This window comes from Cupressus sempervirens, chromosome 2 (genome assembly GCF_028749045.1).
Source record: "Cupressus sempervirens isolate cs-2001-9-10 chromosome 2, ASM2874904v1, whole genome shotgun sequence".
Taxonomy (NCBI): Eukaryota; Viridiplantae; Streptophyta; class Pinopsida; order Cupressales; family Cupressaceae; genus Cupressus; species Cupressus sempervirens.
In genome coordinates, this window is record NC_143119.1 from 192997547 (window position 1) to 193021203 (window position 23657).

General features: G+C 35.6%; 1 protein-coding gene across 1 annotated transcript; it reads right to left on the minus strand.

Moving 5' to 3' along the window:
- Window positions 1-4084: 4084 nt before the first annotated feature.
- Window positions 4085-8881, minus strand: LOC149571734 (rhomboid-like protein 14, mitochondrial). Its single transcript, XM_089813145.1, has 2 exons — window positions 8291-8881; window positions 4085-5062 (listed from the first exon to the last, which is right to left on the minus strand). Exons 1-2 carry the CDS (start codon window positions 8384-8386, stop codon window positions 4316-4318), a joined length of 843 nt encoding a protein of 280 aa, XP_089669271.1. The 5' UTR covers window positions 8387-8881; the 3' UTR covers window positions 4085-4315.
- Window positions 8882-23657: the final 14776 nt, after the last annotated feature.

Here is a 23657-nt window from a genome sequence, read left to right on the forward strand (position 1 = left end):
AAGGAGAAAACCTTTCAAGAGGTCTACTCAACTGAGTAGAACGGCTAACACATACAAGAGTTTGTGGGATAACCTGTTGTTGCTGAGCATCAAGTACCGGTGGCATTTCTTTTTCACGAGTCTCATCCAAAACCACATAGTCTTCTTTGACCTATTCATGCTTCCTTTCCTGCAATTGTTCTTTGTACATGACCACCTCATTGAATATAACATCTCTACTTCTAATTATTTTCAGATTTTCAAAATCCCATAACCAATAACCATAGTCATTTATTCCATATCCAATGAAGGTACATTTATGTGATTTAGCATCAAGCTTGGTTCTATTTTCTTTATCAACATGGACAAAAGCTTCACAACCAGAAGTTTTCAGAAATGAATAATTTACCTTTTTACCAGTCCATGTTTCCTCTAGAATACCACCATCCAAAGGAGTTGAAGGTCCTCTGTTTATCAAATAGACATCAGTGTTTACAACATCTACCCAAAAATGAAGTGGCAGCCCAACATGCAATCTCATGCTCCTTGCATGTTCCATGATTGTCCTATTCATCCTCTCAGACACACCATTTTCTTGTGGAGTTCCTAAAATAGTCTTCTGCCTTCTGATTCCATTAACAGAACAATAATCTTCAAAGGACTTGCTGCAATACTCACCTCCATTATCCAATTTGAGACACTTAAGCTTCTTTCCTATCTCATTTTCAACCACAGCTTTCCATTTCTTGAAAGTTTCAAAGACATCAAATTTTTACTTCAGAAAATACACCCATGTCTTTCGAGTTGAGTCATCAATGAAAATAACATAGTAATGAGAGCCACTAAGAGATGATACCCGAGCCAGTCCCCACACATCCGAGTGCACTAGCTCCAACTTCTCACTCTTCTTCTCTTTTCCAACTTTGAGAAATCTAACTCTTCTCTGTTTACCATAAACACAATTTTCGTAGAACTCTAAATCAATATTTTTCAATCCTAGCAATAGATTCTTAGAGTGAAGGGATTTTCATCCCTTTCCCACTCATGTGCCCAAGCCTATGGTGCCAAACAATTGAATCGGTTCTTGCGACATTTACAGTAGCTTTCACTGCATTATCAATATCAGTAGCAACTAAAGTGGAATAAGTGTTTCTAGTACACAAGTACAATGTGCCAACCTTTGCACCTTTAGCTACTACTAATGAACCTTTAGTTACCTTCCAGACATTGTTTGTAAACATGACTACACAACCTTCACTACCTAGTTGTCCTGCAGAAATTAAATTTCTTCTTAAATTAGGAACATGCCTTACCTCCTGCAGCATCCAGTCATTTATGTTTGGCAACTTGATCTTTATTTTTTTCTTTTCCAACAATAAGACCAGGCTCATCATACCCCAAATATACCTGTCCAAAATCACCTTGAGCATAATCTTGAAAATATTTCCTATGGGGTGTAGCATGGAATGAGGCCACAAAATCTATTACCCATGAATCATTACCATTATCTAAACACAAGATTAAAGCATTTTGTAAATCATTACTTGCAACATTAGCTTCCTTACTGTCATCATCACTTCCGTCTCCTTGTTTGTTTTTCCGAGACCAGCAATCTTTCTTCAGATGACCAAGTTTTCCATAGTACCAACAATCTTTCTTTCCTTTAGACTGAGAATGTCCTTTCTTTGACTTTCCTCGTGACTTGTCATGCAAAGGGCCTTTTCCTCTTTGAGTTGTTCTTCCTCTGTTCTCCACATTCAATGCATAACTTGATGAGGTTGAAGTTTCACCTGTGTTTTTCCGTCACATTTCCTCGCTTAGGATAACACCAACAACTTCATCAAATTTCAAAGTATTTGAACTAGAGACAGAGTTACTTACAACCATAACTGGAAGCTATTCCATCTTTCTGACAAAGAACATAAAATTAAGAGAGCCCTAACCTCTTCATCGAATGAATTTTTTACGGATGACAATTGACTAGTGACTATGTTAAAATCATTTAAATGATTTGTTATAGATCCTCCCTCACCCATTTTCATATTAAATAAATGCTTCATAAGAAATACCTTATTCGAAGCTGAGGGTTTCTCATATAACTTAGCCAGTGTCTCCATCAACTTTACAGTCATTTTTGCCTTTGATATATTGAATGTTACAGATGAGGCAAGGCACATCGAATAGATCCCAATGCATTTCTATCCAAGATCTCCCAATCTTCCTTTGTGATCATTCCTTGTCTCTTAGTTTTCCCTTCTAATGGCTTCCACGGCTCCTTCTGATACAGATAATCTTCCATCTGCATTTTCCATAACTGAAAATTCTGGCCATTGAATTTTTCAATCTTGAATTTGGAATCTTCCATTGCTCCCACTCAAATCTGAAAGTCTTGTTAGTCTACAGCAACAAACCTCGCTCTAATACCAATTGTTAGGAATCGACAGATTCAGAACAATATAAGAATAAACAGTTAAATGTAGAAACAAAAGAAGAAAACCATAAGAACACAGATAACACACAGATTTAACGTGGTTCACCCAAAACCTGGGCTATGTCCACCTACACAGCCATCCAACCTTTCTTATTAGCCAGTGATTACAGTACAAATCCTTATAGCTCAATACTGCCGTAAGAACAACCTATCTCGTTATATATCGTGTTATCTTTATACCTAACCCTAAGCTATCTTATATGATATATCCTGCTTTAGGGTTACATAAGCCTATCTAAGTAAGGCACGATAAAATAGGAGTAGAAAATACACCAAAGAATTATTAAGTATGTACAGTACTTCTCTGATCAATCACCACAAACTAACACCTCTGTAGTGACAAGGTTGTAGTGCTCCATCACACATGGGCAATCTGTATGTGGGTTTACAGATGGCTTGTAGTATTATGGGACTACCTTGATTTCTTGTAGGAGGCAGCTAACTGTTCTATAGAAGAGGCATAAGCATTTACTTCCTGTAACATTTGAACTTGCGACCTCTCTTTCAAGAATAGTTCTCCACACCAAGCCAACTCAGATTGTACCAAGTAGATTGTTTTAGACTCCAAAATTATAACCAGCAAAGGTATATTCTCCTCCAATTTTCCACCTCTTATTATGAACTTAGTGCCAACGGCCCTAACATCTTATGTGAAGAACACCAGGCTTGGGAGGAGAGAAAAAGTAATGTTATGAATAGATTTCTCATTGAAAGCTACATTTTCCAGTTAATGAGCTCTGCAGAAGTTGGACATACAAGTAGGATGTTTTAGAACCCACCTTGTAGCCAACAAAAAAATGTATTTGTCTCTTTGGGCTCTATTTTCCGTCTCTTATCTTGAACATAGGGCCAGGTCCTAACATTAGATTAGAAGAAACCGATGAGAAAATTTGTTGACATCTGCTCCAGACTTCTTCAATTGCCATATGGTAACATCCCCGGTTAGTTTTGTGCTCATTTTAAAATCAAGTGTGCAAAATGATCACACTACCAGGACTTCGTGGCTCATTCCTCCACATCACAAATTTGACCTATACAAGTGAAAAATGGATACAATCAATAGGATTGGCCCAAATTAACGTCAAAAGATAGCTGGAAAGCAGGCAAAGCCATCTTTTTGTCAGAAAAGTATATTAATATGCAGAAAAAATATAAGCTCTTTCATATAATATGCTGAGAAGCGGCAGTTCGGAAAGAGGTGAAATTAATGAAGTAGGTCTATTTGGTATTCAAGAGAGACTTTTTTAAAAATCCTATCTTTTGCAAGAAGTTGCAACATCTGTGCAATTTTTGTCAAGCTTGTATTGGTGTATTCAGTGTTTTCAACTTTTCAGCATTCCGCTGTTACCACCAGCTATTGGAGTTAAGGCATTCTACTTCACTTCTACATCCGTACTTCCTTGTTAACACCAGCTCAATCAATCTTACAATAATAGATGTTAAATATAATCAAATAAATTCATAGCTGTCATTCATTGTTTCAATCTCATTCATCCCAACAAAAACAAGTATACGAATAAAATTCATATATGCCTCCAGTTCTGGTATTAGTACTGCATTGCATTTAAGCTTCTATGAGTATGCTAATAATTAAATTTTGTATATGATAACCAATTTGAAAAATATGGGGAACTATAATTTAAATTCTTCAATATTAGAGGCTAAATATCAACTGGGACTTTTTTAATCTGCTATTCTGAAGAAGCAACCCCCATGCATACATTGACTTCGTTGAACAGATGCTTTCCAAAATTTAACTAACACTAATATTAGATGGCTTTGGACATTCAAAACATTGGCGTTCCTTGATGTTGAAAGAGCTACATTGAACCCTTGCATCTTGTTCTACTCTGGCGTCGGGCGTGGGGTCTGGCAGTTGTCACAAACATCAAGAAATACTCCATTCTGAAATGTGCAAGACCTACAGACCCACATCAAGTCCGTTCCAAGGTCTAGATTAGGTGTACCATTAATCAAGGAGCTTTGGGAGTCACCTATGACATCATATGCAAAACTCTCAAGAGGTGTCCCACAACTCTCACAAACATTAAGAAACACCCCATTCTGAGATGTACAAGAATGACAGTTCCAAACCAGTCCTCCAGTGTCAGAGCTCTCGTTTGTTTCTATCATTAGGACCATATTCCTACGTCTGATTACATATTGAGGTGCATATGACCAGAGAAACCCTACAAGGGTATTACAAAAAGGAACAAAAAATGGTATTGTTGGAAACAAGAGATGAAAAATTGCCAACTCAGCTGCAAATATTGTTGATATGATCAATGCATTCCGGCTTGGATAAGGAGGTAGAAGGAATCCATACATTCCAAAAAATATTCTCCATAGCTGATCATGGCACATTGCAGAATACATATTTCCTAAACCCCAAAATTGCCAACCTTGTGCTGCCATTAGTACAATCACCTCCCTGGTAAGGAACAGCTTAAGAATCATTGAAGCAAACCTTCTACTTCCCAATGTTTCCTCCAAAAGTGTACCCTTCCATAGGAGGGAAGCAAGCTGATATGCGAGTTGTCCCTTGCTTACACAATGGAATATGTACATGAACCATCCGTTGAGTTCAAATTTCTGCAATGTAAATACTAAAGTTAGCAGAAAATGAAAGGCAATATATCAACTTAAGTCTTTGTTGATAGTCAAAATGAAACAGAAGTTATTCAGAGCAATGCTATTTAATATTCTTTACATTCAAATAACTTACCAAGATTCTATAACCTTTCTAGAAGATCAATTATGGTTGATCACTTTTTTCTTCTGGACTCCAACTTGAAACTCAATTAATACGCATGTCTTGCTTTCAGATATTAGTTTTCCTTGATTGCCCGAGGAATACCCAGCCCATAATTTACATGTAATTTTTGACCTTCGTCCCTTGTTTCTTCTGATTTGGTTCTTACTATTGGTTGGCCTTTGACCCTATTTAAGAAAACAGTTTTTTTCTAGATGTACTCGTCTTTTAAAGAGCACAGTTTTTACTATTCTTGAATAACATATACCTGATTGATTTAAAAGAATGAAAGATGGACTGTGGTTTGCTAGATGCACCGTTTCATTTACTAACAGCTAGAATGGTTACAAAATTCTATAAGGGTTTCACATAGTAAGCCTGAATCATAATACTTGAATTCGTGACATACTAAAGAATTTTTCTATTTTTAAAAAATAATGTTCCAAACTCTTCTTTTTGTCACCCTCCTCCAATACCCACTCAATACCCTCCACATCCATTTTCCTATATAACCCCGCCCTTATCCAAAACAACCCCTCTTTATTTCCTAATCTTAAACATCCCAATATGAACACACATGATATTGCATTGCCCTGTCAATGAAGACCCTGTACAAAATTCTGACGAGGGCAGACAATAAGGTATTTAACTCATGTCCTCCTTAAGTCTAACCTATGTTTAGAAATTACTGCTAAGAAAAGCTTCTTCTAACAGTCAAAAAGTAGATCCAAGAAATAGTTTGGAAAACTCTATATGTTGAGCAGTTCAGACTCACAAACATAAACTTGCCATGAGTTTTCTGCTTTTTTCAGTTCCCTTTATGATGGAATCAGATGGATTCTTTTTATTATGTGTGTCGAGAATTCTTCTAATGTAAAGTAAAGAGAAACTAAAGCTAAGCCTCATTAGCTTGCTTTGTAAACAGACTATGTTCTCAGCAATTCTTCAAAAATAGTGAAAACAGAAAATTACTCTGAACCAACGAAAAAAAAGAGTTTTTTTGACTTGTTCTAGTCTAAATTTTTGTTATAGGTATGGCATGTGACATGGTAGTGTTCTAAAGTCATCTTCCTTTAGACTCTAGATAGCCAGTTGATAGTTATGATCAATGCTTGAAGCATACAATTTATCTCCATCATTTTTTTAGAAATTCCGCGCAAATTCAATCACCAGAATAGAAATTCGATTGACAAATAAACACTGAGTATATTCAACCCTAATTATAAATCTGTATGGGGTTCACCTACAGCAGGAAGCTTGAAAGACAACAATGGGAATCTCTTAATATTTTGTTTCATTTGCTATCCACAATATTCTATATCCCGCAAAAGCTGGTTTGGAAATAGATTGTTTTCCCTTAAATTGATGAAAACCATATGAGTTTTTTTTCTTAAAGAAAAGGAGTTTCTTTCTCTGTACCCAAAGAGCCCCTATGTTTCTTTCTTAAGAAAAGAATTCATAAATTTGAACCAAAGTTGCTAGCTAGGCCCAAAAACCAAACGAGGAACTGGAGATCCTCCTATAAAAATTGGTTATAGAAATGTTTTTACCTTGAAAGAGTATTTTTAAGTTCACATATTTCCGATCAGTTGATCCTAAGTGTGGAAGGAGAAACCCCTGTGGAAGGACATTATTATTTTGACAGAACCTGTCTTCAGAGGGGTGATAGATTATCAAAAGATATCTCGTAATATCTAGTCTTTTTGATGGATCAAGTGCAACTGAATTGCCCTAAAATGAGTTCCTCATAGCAGATTAGAAAGTTCATAGAATTTCTAGAAAATAGCAAACCCAATTCATCAGGAGGTTGGCCCTTGTTATATGAGATTTGTCTATATGCTGTTCCTGGATTTGATTGTGAATATAATTCATTTGCAGAATTTGTTCTTGGATTTGATTGTGTTTGATTTTTTGTATCATCGTTTTGGATCACAATCTGTGATCCATCATTAGGATGAAAGAGAAAAACAGATTGAAGATATTTGCTCTCTTTCATCCCGATGATAGATCACAAACTGTGATCCACAACGTTGATGCAAAAAATTAAACACAATGAAATCCAGAAGCAAATTCTACAAATGCATGGATTGTGGAAATTTAATGTCTGCTAGTATAATTCATATCAATATTTCAAATTAAAAATTTTGATCCATCACCAGAATGATAGAGAGCACAAGAACAATGAAATAGTTTACTTCTTTTTATTCTCCTTATGCTCTCTATCACCCTGACGATGAATCATAGAGTGTGATCCTAAACATGAGTGAAAAACATACCAATCATACCGAAAATCAATATACAGTCAATCCCATAGATTGTGAAACTCTACTTACATTGGTTATAAGAAATCTATTAGTGTTGCAACCAGTGCCTCTCAAATCCACCAAGTTTCTCACAATGTTAAGATTCTACTAAGCCAAGCAGATCCCTGGAGTTAATTTTTTTATATGAAATGCTATTGGAAATAGCTTGACAAGGAATTGGGATCTCAGCAGGGAGTCAAAACCAGGGAGCAATCTTGTTAAAAAGAACAAATCAATCCCGATTCAGATTCAGTACAAACATAAAGTAAAATAGATAATATGGGTGTTAAAGGGCCATAGTTGGGAAGCAGGGGAGCAGTTTACTGTAGAAAACGTAAAAGAATTGGAGGCAATACAATAGTGAAGCAAACAACTATCAAACTTATACAATCAAATTCAGGAAAAAGACAAAACATTTATATGAATTGTGGAAATCTGATAGCTTGATTAAACAATTATCACAAATTTCAATGAAAACATAACAACCAATGTCCTCATTTTTAACCTAGAAAAAAAGACAAAACAACAACAATCACCAACAACCACTAACAACGGTAGTGAAGCAAACAACAATCAAACTTACGCAATCAAACCTAAAAAAAAGACAAAACATTTACATGAATTGTAGAGATCTGATAGCTTTGATTAAACAACTACCACTTTTTTTAGTGAGAACCAAATGACCTAAGTCCTTTTCATTCTTATAACCCATAGTTCCCAATTTCTAAAAAATGCAAGCGAAAGAAATGGGATGATGGCATTTACCTTAGCAGATGTGCAGGCATCCTCAGCAAAGTGGGGAAACACAAGACATATGGCAACCATTAATGCTGCCAGCGAAAGTGTAACAGGCATATCCATCCTGTCGCTCACCACTCAAATTCTCTGAATTCCTCTACAAAATTGGCTCTTGACACTCCCTCTTCAAAACCCACTTGAAAATACCACCTTAAATTTGAAATGGCAAACTACCCAACTACTCTTAAAGGTTCATCTCTCCAACAAACCAAACATTTCTTCTATAAACTTTTCTTCATTCACTCCATTGTATTGCTCAGCAAAATATATAAACTTCCTTAAAAGCACTGTATGCTCTCTTTTTCTCAACATCACATCCATTTTTCTTAGGCGGTTTACTACGAAACTTCCAATACATCAGTCCTCGTCAATGGCAGGAATTTTAAATTAGGCTTAAGGGAATGAATGGCAACTGGGAAGCAGTTTATAGCTCTTTTTATTTTATAGTTACATTCAGATTCAAGTTTTTTCATGTATGGTTTTTGGAGATCCAGCAGTCAAGTCCGATAAATTGCATTGCGCGTCCACTGCGTGTTGGGGGAATTAACAAACAACAACATTCAGACAAAGTACGACATGGTGATGAAATATCCACTTGCAGAAGTGACGTGCGTAGAATTTTTCTCTGCTGTGGTCGGTGCCAGTTGGCGTGGATGACTGCTGACAAGGACAGGGTCATCGCGAATTGCAAGTGCAAACTTGTTCGAAGACTGACACGTGGACCGTCAAATTTAGAAAAGGATAAATTTTGTATTTAAGCAAATGTCGTTGGGGAAGGACAAGGTGCCAAATAAAGTCGAACATTGAAAATTCCTTGGTTGGTGGTTAGGAAAATAATACGGAGAGGACTCGTTGAAAGTGGAAAGAAAGTCTTCCTTTGTCATATGCGGATAGAATATTTAGACTAAATTCGTTCCAGAAAAAAAATTGTTTTTTTTAATGAGTTATATACGGATCACTTCTATTAAAAAGATATTTGATAATATAGGTACATACTTAAGTATGGAGTTTAGCTTTTGTTTGGTCTGATTTAAGAGAATTTAGTGTAGTGTAATGTGTCGCTCAAGAATCCTTTGGCAAAGGATATTGGGTTTTTGTCGTCACCTTATTCAATTATCAGTAGTCAATGCACAAACACAAAGATCCATCCTTCTTAATGAAGATGACTGGTGCACCCCATGGGGATACACTAGGACGACTATGGCCCTTGACCAACGACTCCTCTAGCTGCAACCGAAGCTCACTCAACTCTTAAGTAGTCATGCAATAAGGTGCTTGAAAAATAGGCTCCACTCTAGGGATAAGATCAATATGGAAATCAATGTTGATTGTGGCGACATATCAGGGATCTCAATCAAAATACACATCAATGTACTCATAGAGAAGTGGGTGATCATCAAGTGATACCTCTGAACTCCCTCTAGGTGATTGCAGAGACTGCAAACATCTGACATCCTTGTCTCGCACTCTGTTTTAGCTACTTAGCTAAGATCGTCTGAAGTGAGATAGGTCTGTGGACCCCTGTAAGCTCAACTTGCCACTTGTGTCATTGACACACTGTACCAACTTATGTTAGCAATCAATACTCGTACGATGAGAAGCTAACCAATTCATACCCAACATAATGCCATAAGATCCTAAAGATAGGGATACAAAGATCAACTGTGGTGGTGAAGGCGCCCAAGTCCAACACACAACCACCAACTAGGGAATCTACAACTACTTTTGATTTCATAGCCAACTCTACTTGCCACCTATATACCTATTGTGCTACCACTAACCAACATCATTGAATAAGAGACAGTAAAATAAAAGAATTTGAAGCACCAAAATCAAATAAGACACTAGTAGAAATACCATATAACTCACATGTAGCCCCATCTATGGTACCCTGATGCTCAACCTGACAGTTATCAACCACTACAAATACTCAATGGGATCTACTTGCAACCCCAATGGTAGGCTTTGGCGTAGCTACACTCCTACTCGGCCTAGTTGACCTCTTTTGAGAACACACTACTAACTTGCGACCATGTTGGCCACAAGAGAAGCATGCCCCATAACCATGTCCATATATGCATCCTCCTTGAGGAGCACTCAACTAGTGATAGCTCCCCCTGCTAGAACTCAATTGCACACTTTGTACTCACTAACTAGGCTATATCTATCTACCTTGTTTATCAACTTGGCTCCTTCCCTCATGGGGTACCTTAGCCCTAACCACTTTTCTGACTCTAAGTATGGTGTAACATGAAATGAGGGCGACACGCCCTCGATGGTGTTGATTGAGTATGGGTCAACCAAGCAAATTGTGTTTGCGCACGAGGTGCAACTGACAATGTAGGTTGTGTATTATGACTTTGCATTCCCGCTCTTCTACTATTCCCTCTAGCCACATTGCTCTCAACAATCTTTGCCTTCTTAGCAACAAATGCAAGTGTCCTATGTTGGTGCATACAGACATCCCCAATGATAGAGTCATTAAGGCCCCAAATGAAGTGATGAGTCAGAAGAACTTTGTCATGGTTATAGCCCGAGCATTGTCTCAAGTTGAAGAATCTAATCTCATACTACTCTGCTGTCATATCTCCCTGCCTAGTCTCGTGGAACTCATGCACCAGAGCCTCTCTATACTGAGAGGATAGAAACTTCTCTTTGAACCTCTCCTTGAATATCTTCCGTGTGAGATTTGCAAGGGTAATTTGGAGCTTATGCTCCTCTGTATTCCAGTAGGTGGAAGCATGATCTATCAAGTTCATAATCGTACAATGGGCTCTCAGGTTTCTTGCATAAGGATGCACAGAAAATAATGCCCTAAGTCTAACAACCAAGTTTCAACCTTATTGTCACATTTTCTTCCATCAAAGAAAGGTGGGTTAGACCACACAAGGTTTCTCATCATGCTCAAACCGGTAGCCTCCTCATCACTCAAAGCTCTATCTCTCACGTGCATCCCTCTAGTATCAAATGGTGTATGAGCACACTCATGCACTCCCCTCTCTTCTCCCCACTTCTACATATGAGAGTATCCACCTTGTGATCCCTCTAATTGCAAACCACTATGTTGAGAACTCTCGATCCAAGGTCCCAACAAAGTTATGATCTTTTTTAGCAATGACACCAATGCCTCAAGTCCACCTCAAGTCCTCTTTATCTCTCCCCTTCTTCTTGATGTTCTTCCTCATGGTTTCTTTGATTGGCATTCTACCATCCACAACCCCTTCCAGGTCTACATGTAAGAGGCAACCTACATGAGACAACAAGACATGGGTTAGAACCTTACAAAAGCATACAAGACTAAATCATAATCACAACCCATTTTGTAACAAGTATCAATATATAAAGAACTCAACATTCAGATTGCATAATGGGAGCATAACATAGAGATCCCAATGTTTGAACATTGGCTTTGATACCAGATGTAATGTCACATCCGAAAATCCTTGGAAACGATTATATAACATACGCTAACATATTTTCTTGTTTCAATAAAACATAAATACTTGCATACATCAATCATAACAATTGCAAGCTGAAGAATTAACCAACCAAAGATTCCCAAGTGTTACATTGCCTACAAAATGCATGCATTTCCATCTAGGTGATTAATCATGGAGGATTCATTCCATTATCTACAATAGCATTAGATGCGACGTTCATTTTAGTGCCCAAATATAAATTTCCCTAATGATTAAACATACAATTTCATTGCTGGTTAAAATGTAAAGATAACATGAAAACTTTTCTAACCATTCCAAAAGTGCCCAATAGTTGGATTGTTTTGGCTTGGGAAGATATAACTTCCAAACGGGTATCTGAATAACCAAATCATATACTTCAAAAAAGTATTTAAGTGTTCACTATCCAAGGTGCAATGAAGTACAATCAATATTGTACAATAAAACTCCTTTAGAAGAGTGATGAAATACTTTGTCACATGGTACGATTCTAAAAAAGGTGAGAAAAATCATTAGAACTTTGTGCAATGAAAGCTACTACTATGTGCGATGAGATGCATTTTTGCATTTCATCATGCAATAAGATGCTACTAGTGAGCGTGATATAATGCTACTACTGGGGGCAATGAAATGTAGATATTGTGCATTAAAAATGACCTTCACTCTGGAAGCCATAACTTTTGCATCCAGACTCTAATTGACCATGTTCAAAAGGTACTAGAAAGGTCTCATACATGGAGAATCTAAAACTATCATAGGATAAGAAAAAGGTTCACACTATACCAAGGAATCAACATAGCCTAAAATGTTTAATCATAGTTGCCAAAGCATGCAATGGGTAAGATGCTCTAAACAAGCAAAGAAGAGACATGTTGACACCAACACACGACATAAAATGAAAGCTCACCTCACATTGGGGAGTACTAGATACATGAATATTGAGGCATCATCCAATCGATTACAAACAATTACATAAAAGTAAAATATCTTGGTAATTAATAAAGATACAAGAATAACTTAAAAAAAGAAGAGTCCATACCAAAGTGCAAGTACAAAAGTGAGGTCAAGAGGACAAGAGGAGGGGCAAGTCAACAATATCCTACATTTGGAAGATAGTCTTCCTTGTTCTTTGAACCCTAGTAGTGGTATAAGTAGTAACACCTCCCAACCACGTGGAACCGAGAGGCCTACCTTGCCTTTCTCATGGAGATAATGGCCCAACCACAATCACAAAAGATAAAAGCATCCAAGGCTAACACATACACCAATCAATGCATGGCACAAGAACTCAGTGATCATGAATGCAGTGGAGTATATTAGGTCACTAGCTAGACAAATTATAGGATAACTATGTAGGGACTCTGGTGGAGAGTCATAAATTTTTCAAACTAGCCCAAGCTATATAGGGGTATGCTCCCTCAGGAGACTACATATTGTGTCCTCACACAAACTTTTGTAGAAGATTGGCAAGTGTATAAACACTACATCCTCACATCAACTCCCTTAGGATGCTCAACGATTGTACAATTGTATAGATCACATATCTTATTTAATTTAGTTTGGTTATCACTTGTTAAAACCTCCCCACATTACCCTATCATCCACTTCTAGCATGGGATACAAGTGAAAGGCCACCCCACCACTCTACCCTACATATATATGCTTGTCCTACGACGAGCACCATAAGCAATGCAAGTTTCCAACCTAGCCCCCAAATGAGCAATCACTCAACCAAACTATATTTAGGAGTTTAGGTCTTGCAAGATCTTGTCATATGTGCACGTACGTACTTGTGTGTGGGCACAACTAACTCCATGAAATATTGTGGTAAAACCAATGCAAGGGTTGGATTTGAGAAAAGAAACAAAAGAATCAAGTATAAAAACTTAACCAAGCATCATGTCTAAAGTACATATTTGCCAACAAATCCAAAATATGCGAAGTAAAACCATAGGATAAATAGAAACATGGAGTACAATTCATTTCCATTATCTGAACTTATGCCACAAAATCTAAACAAAATTAGGGTGGCACAAAAAATGCGGCAAGGACAAAAATCAAACTTCTCATCTTTCAATGAAAACAAAAACCCATTCTAGAATGTGGTCAAACTACACAAAATCTTATAAAATCAAGATTTGAGTTCACATGCAAAATCTAGTAGCATAACACTATCAAAACTTACAAATTAAATTACCAAATCCACCAACACTCACACCTGTCCAACATGGCCAAATTAATGCACACAAATAGGGGAGAACAATGGTTCTCAACCTCCCAACATACATCAATTGAAAGAACACATTAAAACATATAAAATTAAAAGAAATGTGAGAGTTGTACCTCTCACCAAATGTTGAAATTGGGAAATGCAAGAATAAACTGGAGAGAGTTATGAAGATGCTGAAAGTTGCAACATAAAAGGAAATCCTTGCTACAAATCTAGCAAGTCCACTCTCATGAAGATTCAACAAGCCAAACTCTGCCAACAAACAAATCTTTGAAAAGACCAAAGAGGGTTTTGGAGAAAAATTCTCCAAAATCATGAAATAAAAAGTGGGAATTCGGTAAAAAAATTAATGTTTGCCTAATATAAGCACTTTTATTAAAGTGACTTATAAATAAGATAATTAGATTATTTAATAATCTAACTCATTTTCCCAAATAATTCATCTACCATATATTAGCTAATAATTAAAATAAAATAAAATAAGTAGTAAAATTTTTCTCAAATTAATTAAATCAACATTTTAATTAAAAAAATTTCATGACAACTATGAAACTCTAAATGCACAGACACACTCATAGGCCTCATTACATAATACATGATGAATCTAGATTTATCAGTTACTAGAAGGTGAATAATAAAAGATGTATGGATATGTCACCCATATAAGAATGACATAGTCTCAACATGAATGGTCAATGTCACTATCTCCTAGCGCCATTGCTAGGGAAATAGGTACACACTCAGATCCTAAATTCAAGGTGGATGTAGCTAGAACATGTTCAGTAAACAAAAAACATCAAGAGTGGATGATCAATATATAAATACCCAAAGCAGATCAAGACACATAGTTGCATGAAGGAGCACGAAACACCGACTAGATATCGCAAGCGACTACAACTCTTTTCCCACTTTGTACTAGCACCAATAAATAACCTATGTATGAAAGTGGTGTCGTATAATATAACACCATATAATCACATGATAAGACATATAAATTAAATTATTTAATAATCATTATTCATCATTTGAGCACATATATACTAAAGGTAAAATAAAAATATCCATGACATAAAAGCACACCAAAAATGAATCTAATAATTTCCATTTGATAAAATATAAACCATAGTCCATATCCAAATACAAAATAATAAATCATCATCTCACATCACTAGCATCATTATATAGAAATGATCAAATTGAATAGCAACATCATCTAACATTTAGCAATAATGATACTGGTAATCAAAATAGTCTATAGTCATTGAAGAATCCCAATATGCAAATAAACATTTTATAACCATCATAGTATCTCTTGGACAACCATGGAACAAAATGCAAACACATGAGACACTACTTGTAGATTCTTTTGAATATGGTATACAATTAATTACATAATTGAAAAAAGCAAATGAATGGACATTTAAGACAAGGCATAGGAGTGTAAATGCACTTGTAAGGACGTGGATAAGGTAAGAGTCTCTAAGTGTTGATCCAAGGAAACCTTGATGCTATAACTCCTGCAATTGTAGGGAAAAAATACAAATTGCACTAGAAAAAAAGTTAGAGAGGATGATGCAAAGTGAATTTTTTCATTTGGTAATAAAGTTGAGTGTTGTTTGAAGAGAGCTAAAGAAAAGGGTAAAACCCTAATAGTACAAAGATTAACATTTGTTTCATTTGAATTATGAGGAGTTTATATAGATTCTTTTGAATCTTGTGGATAATTAATAATATATTCCAACAAAGAAAATTAATAGACATTAAAGATGATACACGAGCATCTGTGGGATGTTGGCAATCTCACATACACAAAAATACATTTGCTTTGTTTTCTATTTTTCAATTATCTATCTGATAGTTTGAATTAGTGATCACTTGATTTCTATTTCCATATTCCTCGAGATTGACTTCTTATTGTGGACTTGTCTTGGATCACTGTTGTATGTTCACAAAATTTAATATTACATTGGGTTGGAGTTATGCTTCATCTTCTTGGGTGTTGATTTCCTATGTTGTTCTTCATATGATGTATGCCATTTGTTTTAGCAAGGTTTTGTATTTGGGAGTCAGCTTGTGTGCTCTTAGATCTAGATAGTTGGATAGTGTGTGGACTTATATCTGAGGCTTCCAAAGTTCTTATAATGTATTATTTATTTGGTCATTAATTCATCGAGGGCTAGTCGAACATTGCATAACATGTTTCCTGTTATTGGAGATTGTGAACTCAAAGCTGACCTATGTGTCTTGATGGCTATATATGTAATGTAATTGTTTCTTGTGAGGTATTGCGGGAGATAGTATGATGAGTAGAGTAGGATGATAGCTTGAGAGATTAGAGTTTGGTCTGTAATATTGAATGTATCAGTCGCAATCAAGAAGGCCTTACCACCTAGCATGTATGTGGTTCAATTGATGTAATTCAAGATGTTTTATTGACAAAAGACTTTGTTTCAATTATATCTTGGTATACTTTCATTGTGTTGTATTTTCCAAGGGTTTGGTCATCTCCTTTGGGGATATTCCAACCTTGTATTGCATCAAATGGTATAAGAGAGAAGGTTGTTTTGATTGGTGACTTATTTGAGTGTGGTTAAGCTTGGTAGACTTGTCAAGACTTGTGAGATGGCAGATCACTATTTTGGCTCACAATTGCAGAGGACTTGCATAAGTTGTGTTAATAACCTGTTACAAATATGTTGACTTCTTGTTGGTTGAAAAATAGCTGAAGATTGAGGCAATTTGTACACTATTTTGATCCAATATGCCACCTATAATGATGAATCCTAGGAGGTTGGAACATATGTTTGAACAATTCAAGGTAGAGATGAGGAATGTGATCTAAATTGTATTGAATGAATTGAGAAGGAATCCTAAAAAAAAAGATGAATATGTGGAATTGTTTGAAGATCTTGAAGTACTTGAAGTAGAGATCCAAGTTGAAGAGGAACAATTGTTGAGAGATATGACACAAGTTGGTAAGAGTCATAGAATAGAAGTATCAATTTATTCTAGAGCTTTAGATCTTGAAGAATTGATAGATTGGATTAATGAACTTGAGGATTGTTTTGAGCTTGAAAATATTGTAGATCCAAAGAGAATTAGGTTAGCACAAACTAGATTGAAAGGTCATGATGCCTTGTGGTGGAAAGAATTATATAAAGATAGAGGAGATAATGATGAACCTAATACTAGTATATGGAAACCTATGGTTTCTAGATTCAAGGCTAAATTTATTCCTGAAGATTATGAACTTGAAATACTTAAGAAGTTGTGGAGCTTGAGAAAAAAGGATATGTTTGTGAACGTATATACCGAAGAATTTTACAAGGTACAAATCAGATCTAAACATTGTGAATCTTCTAAAGAAAAGGTTTAAAGGTATGTTAATGGTTTGAAATTTAATATTCAAGATGAGTTGAGTATGTTGAAACTTAGTTCAATTGAATATTCTTATCAATATGCATTGAAGAAAAAAGATAAGTTGGGAAGAAAATAAGGTAAAGTGATGCATAAGCATCCTGGGTCGACACCTTATCCTACTCATTTGTGTTCATTATGCCAGTTGTTGTTGAGTCATAATCATTGCCGAGTTGCAGCAATTGCCAAATGCCAATAATTTTGCAGTATCAGATGAGTTGCAGTTATCCCACTTCATGTTAATATTTGGATTAGTGCGTTATCCCATCTCACTCCACAGTGTATGTTGAGTGATCATTCATGTGTTGAGTGATCCTTTATGTGTCGAGTGATCCTTCATGTGCTGAGTGAACCTGTTGATGCTGAGTGTTAGCATTCTAGACAAGTTTTCTATGTTTTGGTTCTTAATGGGAGCTGACTTGCAAGATTAATTCCAATCATGAGTTTGGTGATAAGCTATTGTGTTGGGATGTGTGAAGATCATTTTAAGTCAACCTTTATATTTTGTAATATTCTAGATTCTTTTGTAAGCCATTTTGGCAATTATAAATAGGATGTTTAGGCTTAGAGTTAGAGCAGATTTTGGGGAGAGATTTTGAAGGACTAAGGAAGTTTAATGCATATATGTCTAGAAGTGTGAATTTGAAGCTTGATCTTGGATCTGGAATGCATTTTATATCCGGTCATAACCCAAAAGGCCTTACAGTTGGGCATATATGCTTTATTTGATGAATCAAAAAAAGTGTTTGTTCTCTCTCTGTGGTGTTGTTCTCTTTGTGTTAACTCCACAAGGTGGTTTGGATTGTTGGCCCTAGTTCTTCTTTCCCTCCTTGTGTCAGGTGGTATCAGAGCTTGAGGTTCATCCTTGTGGAGATTGGATTGTGTAGAACTAAATTTGGTTGTAGAGTTACAGATCTACGAATTTGACCTATGACTTGTAGAGGGTTATGATCTTGCAGGAACCTGATTTATAAAGATGGTTCATGGTAGAGGAAATGCTGATAATGCAATATTCGATACATTGAGACAAATTGCAACTAGATTTGATGTTGTAGAGATAGCCTAAAGGAGAGGAGCACATCTTAATGATGTGAGTGATGATGAAGAGGAAGCAATAAACCCTAATCCAAAACCAGAAGAAGATCAAGATGAGGAAAGATTGCTGAGAGTATTGTCTAGGGTGCATTCAAAGCCTGCTATAGAAGTTGTTCCTTATGATGGAAAATTGGATACCAATGTTTCGTTGGATTAGATCTCTGATATAGAGAAGTTCTTTGAGTATGAAAACACTCTTGATAATAGGAAGGTGAAACTTGTAGTTACTAGGTTGAAAGGTCATGCTTCACTATGGTGGGAGCATTTGCAAACTGATAGACAAAGGAGAGGAAAGGAAAAGATCAAAACTTGGGTGAAAATAGTGAACAAGGTAAATAACAAATTCCTTCATATTGATTACCAAGTTAGCTTGTTGAGAAAGATGCAAAATTTCAAACAAAAAGACATGACTGTGAAGGAGTATATTGAGGAATTCTATAGATTAGACATCAGATATGGACATATGGATGATGATGTTGAGAAAATTGTAAGATATCTAAACTAATTAAGATCTAGAATTCAAGATGAGACAAGTTTTGTGAAATTAGAAAGTGTGGAAGAAGCATACCAATATGCCTTGAAAGCTGAGGAGATCTTGACAAAGAAGCATGAACAAAGACAAAGAGGTAGAGGTGGTAGATTCCAAAGAGGAAGAGGTAGATCTTATGGTGAAGGTGGCAAATCTGATAGTTATGTGCAAGATAAAGGCAAATTTGAATGGAAGAATGATGATAAAGGAAAGATCGAGTGGAAAGGTGGTAATTCATACCGAGGAGTTAATGGTTCTTGCCAAGGAAGAGGTATTTCTTATTCTAGAAGTGGTTTTCATGGCAATTGTTTAAGATGTGGTAAAGAAGGGCATAGATCTTTTGAATGTAGATCCTCTAAAAGTGGGCAAGGTATCAGAAATGTTGTGATTCAAGAAGACATTGAAAGTTCACTGAGTGGACCTAAGGCTGGAAAAATATGATGGTGAGAAAAACCTTATGTAATAAGGGAAGTGATGGGGAATCTATCCTTAGAAGAAGCCTTTTCAAGACCAGATGTAAGATGGTTGGAAAATGCTACAAGGTGATCATTGATAGTGGAAGTTCTACAAGTTTGGTATCAGATGAGTTGGTTACAAAGTTGTAGTTACAGAGGCTAAAGCATCCTAAACCCTATCATGTTTCATGGATCAAAGATGAGCACAAGATATTGGTAAGTGAGCAATGAGTTGTGAAGTTCAAGATTGGGCATTACTTTGATAAAGTGCTATGTGATATTATGCCTATGGATTGTTGTCATATTTTGTTGGGTAGACCTTGGAAATATGATAGATATGTTGTACATGATGGAAGAGTGAATCGATAGACTCTTTGGGTGAATGGAAAGAAGCAAATAGTACTACTTTTGATTGAAAGTCTAGATGAGGTTAAGTGTACTACTATGAGAATTTGCATGGTTAATGGAAAGCAATTTCAAAAAGAAGTGAAAAAGAATCAATTTTTTTTTGCTATAGTTCGTAAAGGACCAAATATTGGTAGTAATGATTGAGTGACAACAAAAATTGGTGATGTTGACCGAGTACCAGTAGAAATTAAAAAATTACTAAAAAAGTACAAGGATATTGTTGCCGAGGATATTCTTGATGGTTTACCTCTAGTAAGAAATATAAGTCATTGTATGGATTTGATTCCTAGATCTAGTTCTCCATACAAAGCACCATATAGATTGACACCTACAGAGAATGAAGATCTTAACTGACAAGTGCATGAATTTCTATAGAAGGGATTAATTAGAGAAAGTTTGAGTCCATGTGTTATACCTACTATATTAGCACCAAAAATGAAAGCAGAATGGAGAATGTGTACTAGTTCCAGAGCTATTAACAAGATCACAGTGAAATATAGGTTTCCTATGCCAAGGATGAATGGCATAATGGATTGTTTGAGTGGAGCAAAGTATTTTACCAAGATTGATTTGAAGAGTGACTATCATTAGATCATAATCAAAGAAGGAGATGAATGAAAGACTACTTTCAAGACAAAAGATGGTTTGTATGAATGGTTGGTTATGCTTTTTGGTTTGACTAATGCAACAAGTACTTTCATGAGGTTGATGAATGAAGTTCTGAAAAGATTATTGGGTAAGTTTGTGTTTGTTATTTGGATGATGTTCTGATATTCAGTAAGAGTAAGGAAGAACATCTTGAGCATGTTAGACAAGTATTGTAGAGATTGAAAGAGGAGAAGTTGATGATTAATCTAAAGAAGTATTCTTTTATGCAAGAAGAGATTGTGTATTTGGAATTTTTTATTTTAGCTTATGGTTTGAGAATGGATCCTAAGAAGGTTAAAACAATTTTGGAATGGCCTACAACTGAGATTGTGGGTGAAGATCATTTCATGGTTTGGCTAGTTTCTGTAGGAATTTTATAAAGAATTTTGTTATTGTTTGTAATGCTATGACTGAGACAATGAGAGGAGATAAAAAGGAATTCAAGTGGACACATGGAGCTGATAAGAGTTTTGAGACATTGAAACAAAAGGTTTTTGAGTTAAATATATTAGCTTTGTTTGGTTTTAACAAGGTATTTCAAGTTGAACATGATGCAAGTGGTAGTGCAATAGGAGTTGTATTAAGTCAAGAAAGTAAACATGTTGCTTTCTTTACTGAGAAGTGAAATGATGCTAAAAGGAAGTATATTGTGTATGATCAAAGTTTTATGCTATTTTTCAAGCTTTGAAGAAGTGGAGACATTATTTGATTCCTAAGGAGTTTGTGTTGTATATTGATCATAAAGCTTTACAGTACTTGGGAAGTCAATATAAATTGAATTAGAGAGATATGAAGTGGGTTGAGTATTTATAGAGTTTTACATTTTTTATTAAGCATAATAGTGGAGTTAGTAACACAATTTCTAATGCATTGAGCAAGAGACATTCTTTGTTGAGTGAAATGAAGGTTGAAGTTCTTGGTTTTGATGAAATGAAAGAGTTGTATGATACTGATCCTAATTTTTCTAAGGTATGGAGAGAGTGTAGAGAACCAAATCTAATAGATCACATTAGTAAGTATGATGAATATTGCATTGAAGAATGTATGTTGTTCAAAGGCATTCTTTTGTGTGTACCAAGAAGCTCTATGAGAGTTAATCTGATTATGGAAAAATAAAACATAGTGGTGGATTGGCTGGACATGTTGGAATTGATAAGACATTGAGTTTGTTGAAAGAGAAGTATTATCAGCCACATATGTATAAGGATGTTTAGAAATTTGTGAAGAGTTGTGGAGTTTTTCAAGTGGCAAAAGGAGTAAGTCAAAATAATAGATTGTATACACCTATTTTTATTCCTGAGAAACCTTGGAGTTACATCAGTATGGATTTTGTTATTGGATTTCCTAAGATAACAAAGGGGTATGATTCTATTTTTGTTTTTGTGGATAGATTTTTTAAAATGGCTCATTTTATACCTTGTAAGAAGACATAAGATGTTGAGCATGTTGCTTAAGTTTTCTTCAAAGATATTGTTAGATTGCATGGATTACCAAGAAATATTATTTCTGATAGAGATAGTAAGTTTGTTGGTTATTTTTGGAGAACTTTGTGGAAGAAGATGGGTACTAAGTTGAAATTTAGTTCTACATTCCATCCATAGGTTGATGGATAGATAGAGGTTGTGAATAGAAGCCTGGGTAATTGGTTGAGATGCTTAGTCAGAGATGAACCACATAATTGGGAGATGGTATTGGTACAAGCTAAGTTTGCATATAATAATTATGTGAATAGAAGTACAAGGAAGACACCTTTTGAGATTGTTATTCGAATGAAGCCTAGAGGATTATCAAATTTAAGAGATGTTGTTGGTGAAGAAAAGAGAAGTGCTATAGGAGAAGAATTTTTTGATTTTATGGAGTCTTTGCATAAGGAAGTAAAGTTGAGGTTGGAACAAATTAATTAGAAGTATAAGGAGAATGTGGATAAGTCTAGAAGACATCATATTTTTGAAGTTGGTGATGAGGTGATGATACATTTGAAGAAAGATAGATTTTTAGTTGGAATATGTAGTAAGTTGAAGATGAAATTTTTTGGACCTTGTAAGATCTTGAAGAGGTTTGATAGTGGAAATGCTCATGAAGTTAACTTACTTGATGACATGGATATATCTCCTATATTCAATGTTGTGGATTTGTATAAGTATCATGAGCCAAATGATCAAGTTATTGTACTTGATGATTATCCTAAGAGTAAGATTGAAGAGGTTGAATAGATATTAGACAAGAGAGTTGGTAAAAGCATAAGAGGAAAAGACTACTATGAATATTTGGTAAAGTGGAAAAATAGACCAATTGAAGATGCTACATGGATTTCTCAATCTAAGTTGGATTCAGCTTAGGTTGTGACATCTCAATGATTCAAGAGAATCATTTCTTTCTACCCTATTTGTTTGATATAGAAGCATCTTGGTTTGACATGTTATCCTAATCATTTGTGTTCATTTTGCCAGCTGTTGGTGAGTTGCAGACATTACCGAGTTGCAGCAATTATCGAGTTGTAGCAATTATCGAGTGCCAGTAATTTTGTAGTATCAGTCGATTTGTAGTTATCCCATGTCATGTTAACATTCAGATTAGCATGTTATCCCATCTCACTCTATAGTGTGCGCTGAGTGATCCTTCATGTGCTGAATGAACATGTTGATGTTGAGTGTCAACATTTTGGATAAGTTTTTTATGTTTTGGTTCTTAGTGGGAGATGACTTGTGGGATTAATTTTGATTGTGAGTTTGGTGATAAGATCTTGTCTTGGGATGTGTGTAGATCATTTTAGAGTTGGCCTTTCTATTTTGTAATGTTCTATAATCTTTTGTAAGCCATTTTGGCAAGTATAAATAGGGTTTTTAGGCTTAGAGTTAGAGCAAATTTTGGGGAGAGATTTCAGAGGACTGAGAAAGTTTGATGCATATGTTTCTAGAAGTGCAACTTTGAAGCTAGATCTTGGATGTGGAATGTATTTTATATCTAGCTCTAACCCAAAAGGCCTTATAGCTGGGCATGTATGCTGATTATTTGATGAATAAATAAAAGTTCCTCTCTCTCTCTCTCTCTCTCTCTCTCTCTCTCTCTCTCTCTCTCTCTCTCTCTCTCTCTC

Coding starts and splice junctions, on each gene's coding strand:
- LOC149571734 (XM_089813145.1), bottom strand. CDS start 8,386: ATGGATATGCCTGTTACACTTTCGCTGGCAGCATTAATGGTTGCCATA. Junction 5,063..8,290: donor ATGCCTGCACATCTGCTAAG/GTAAATGCCATC, acceptor TTTACATTGCAG/AAATTTGAACTCAACGGATG.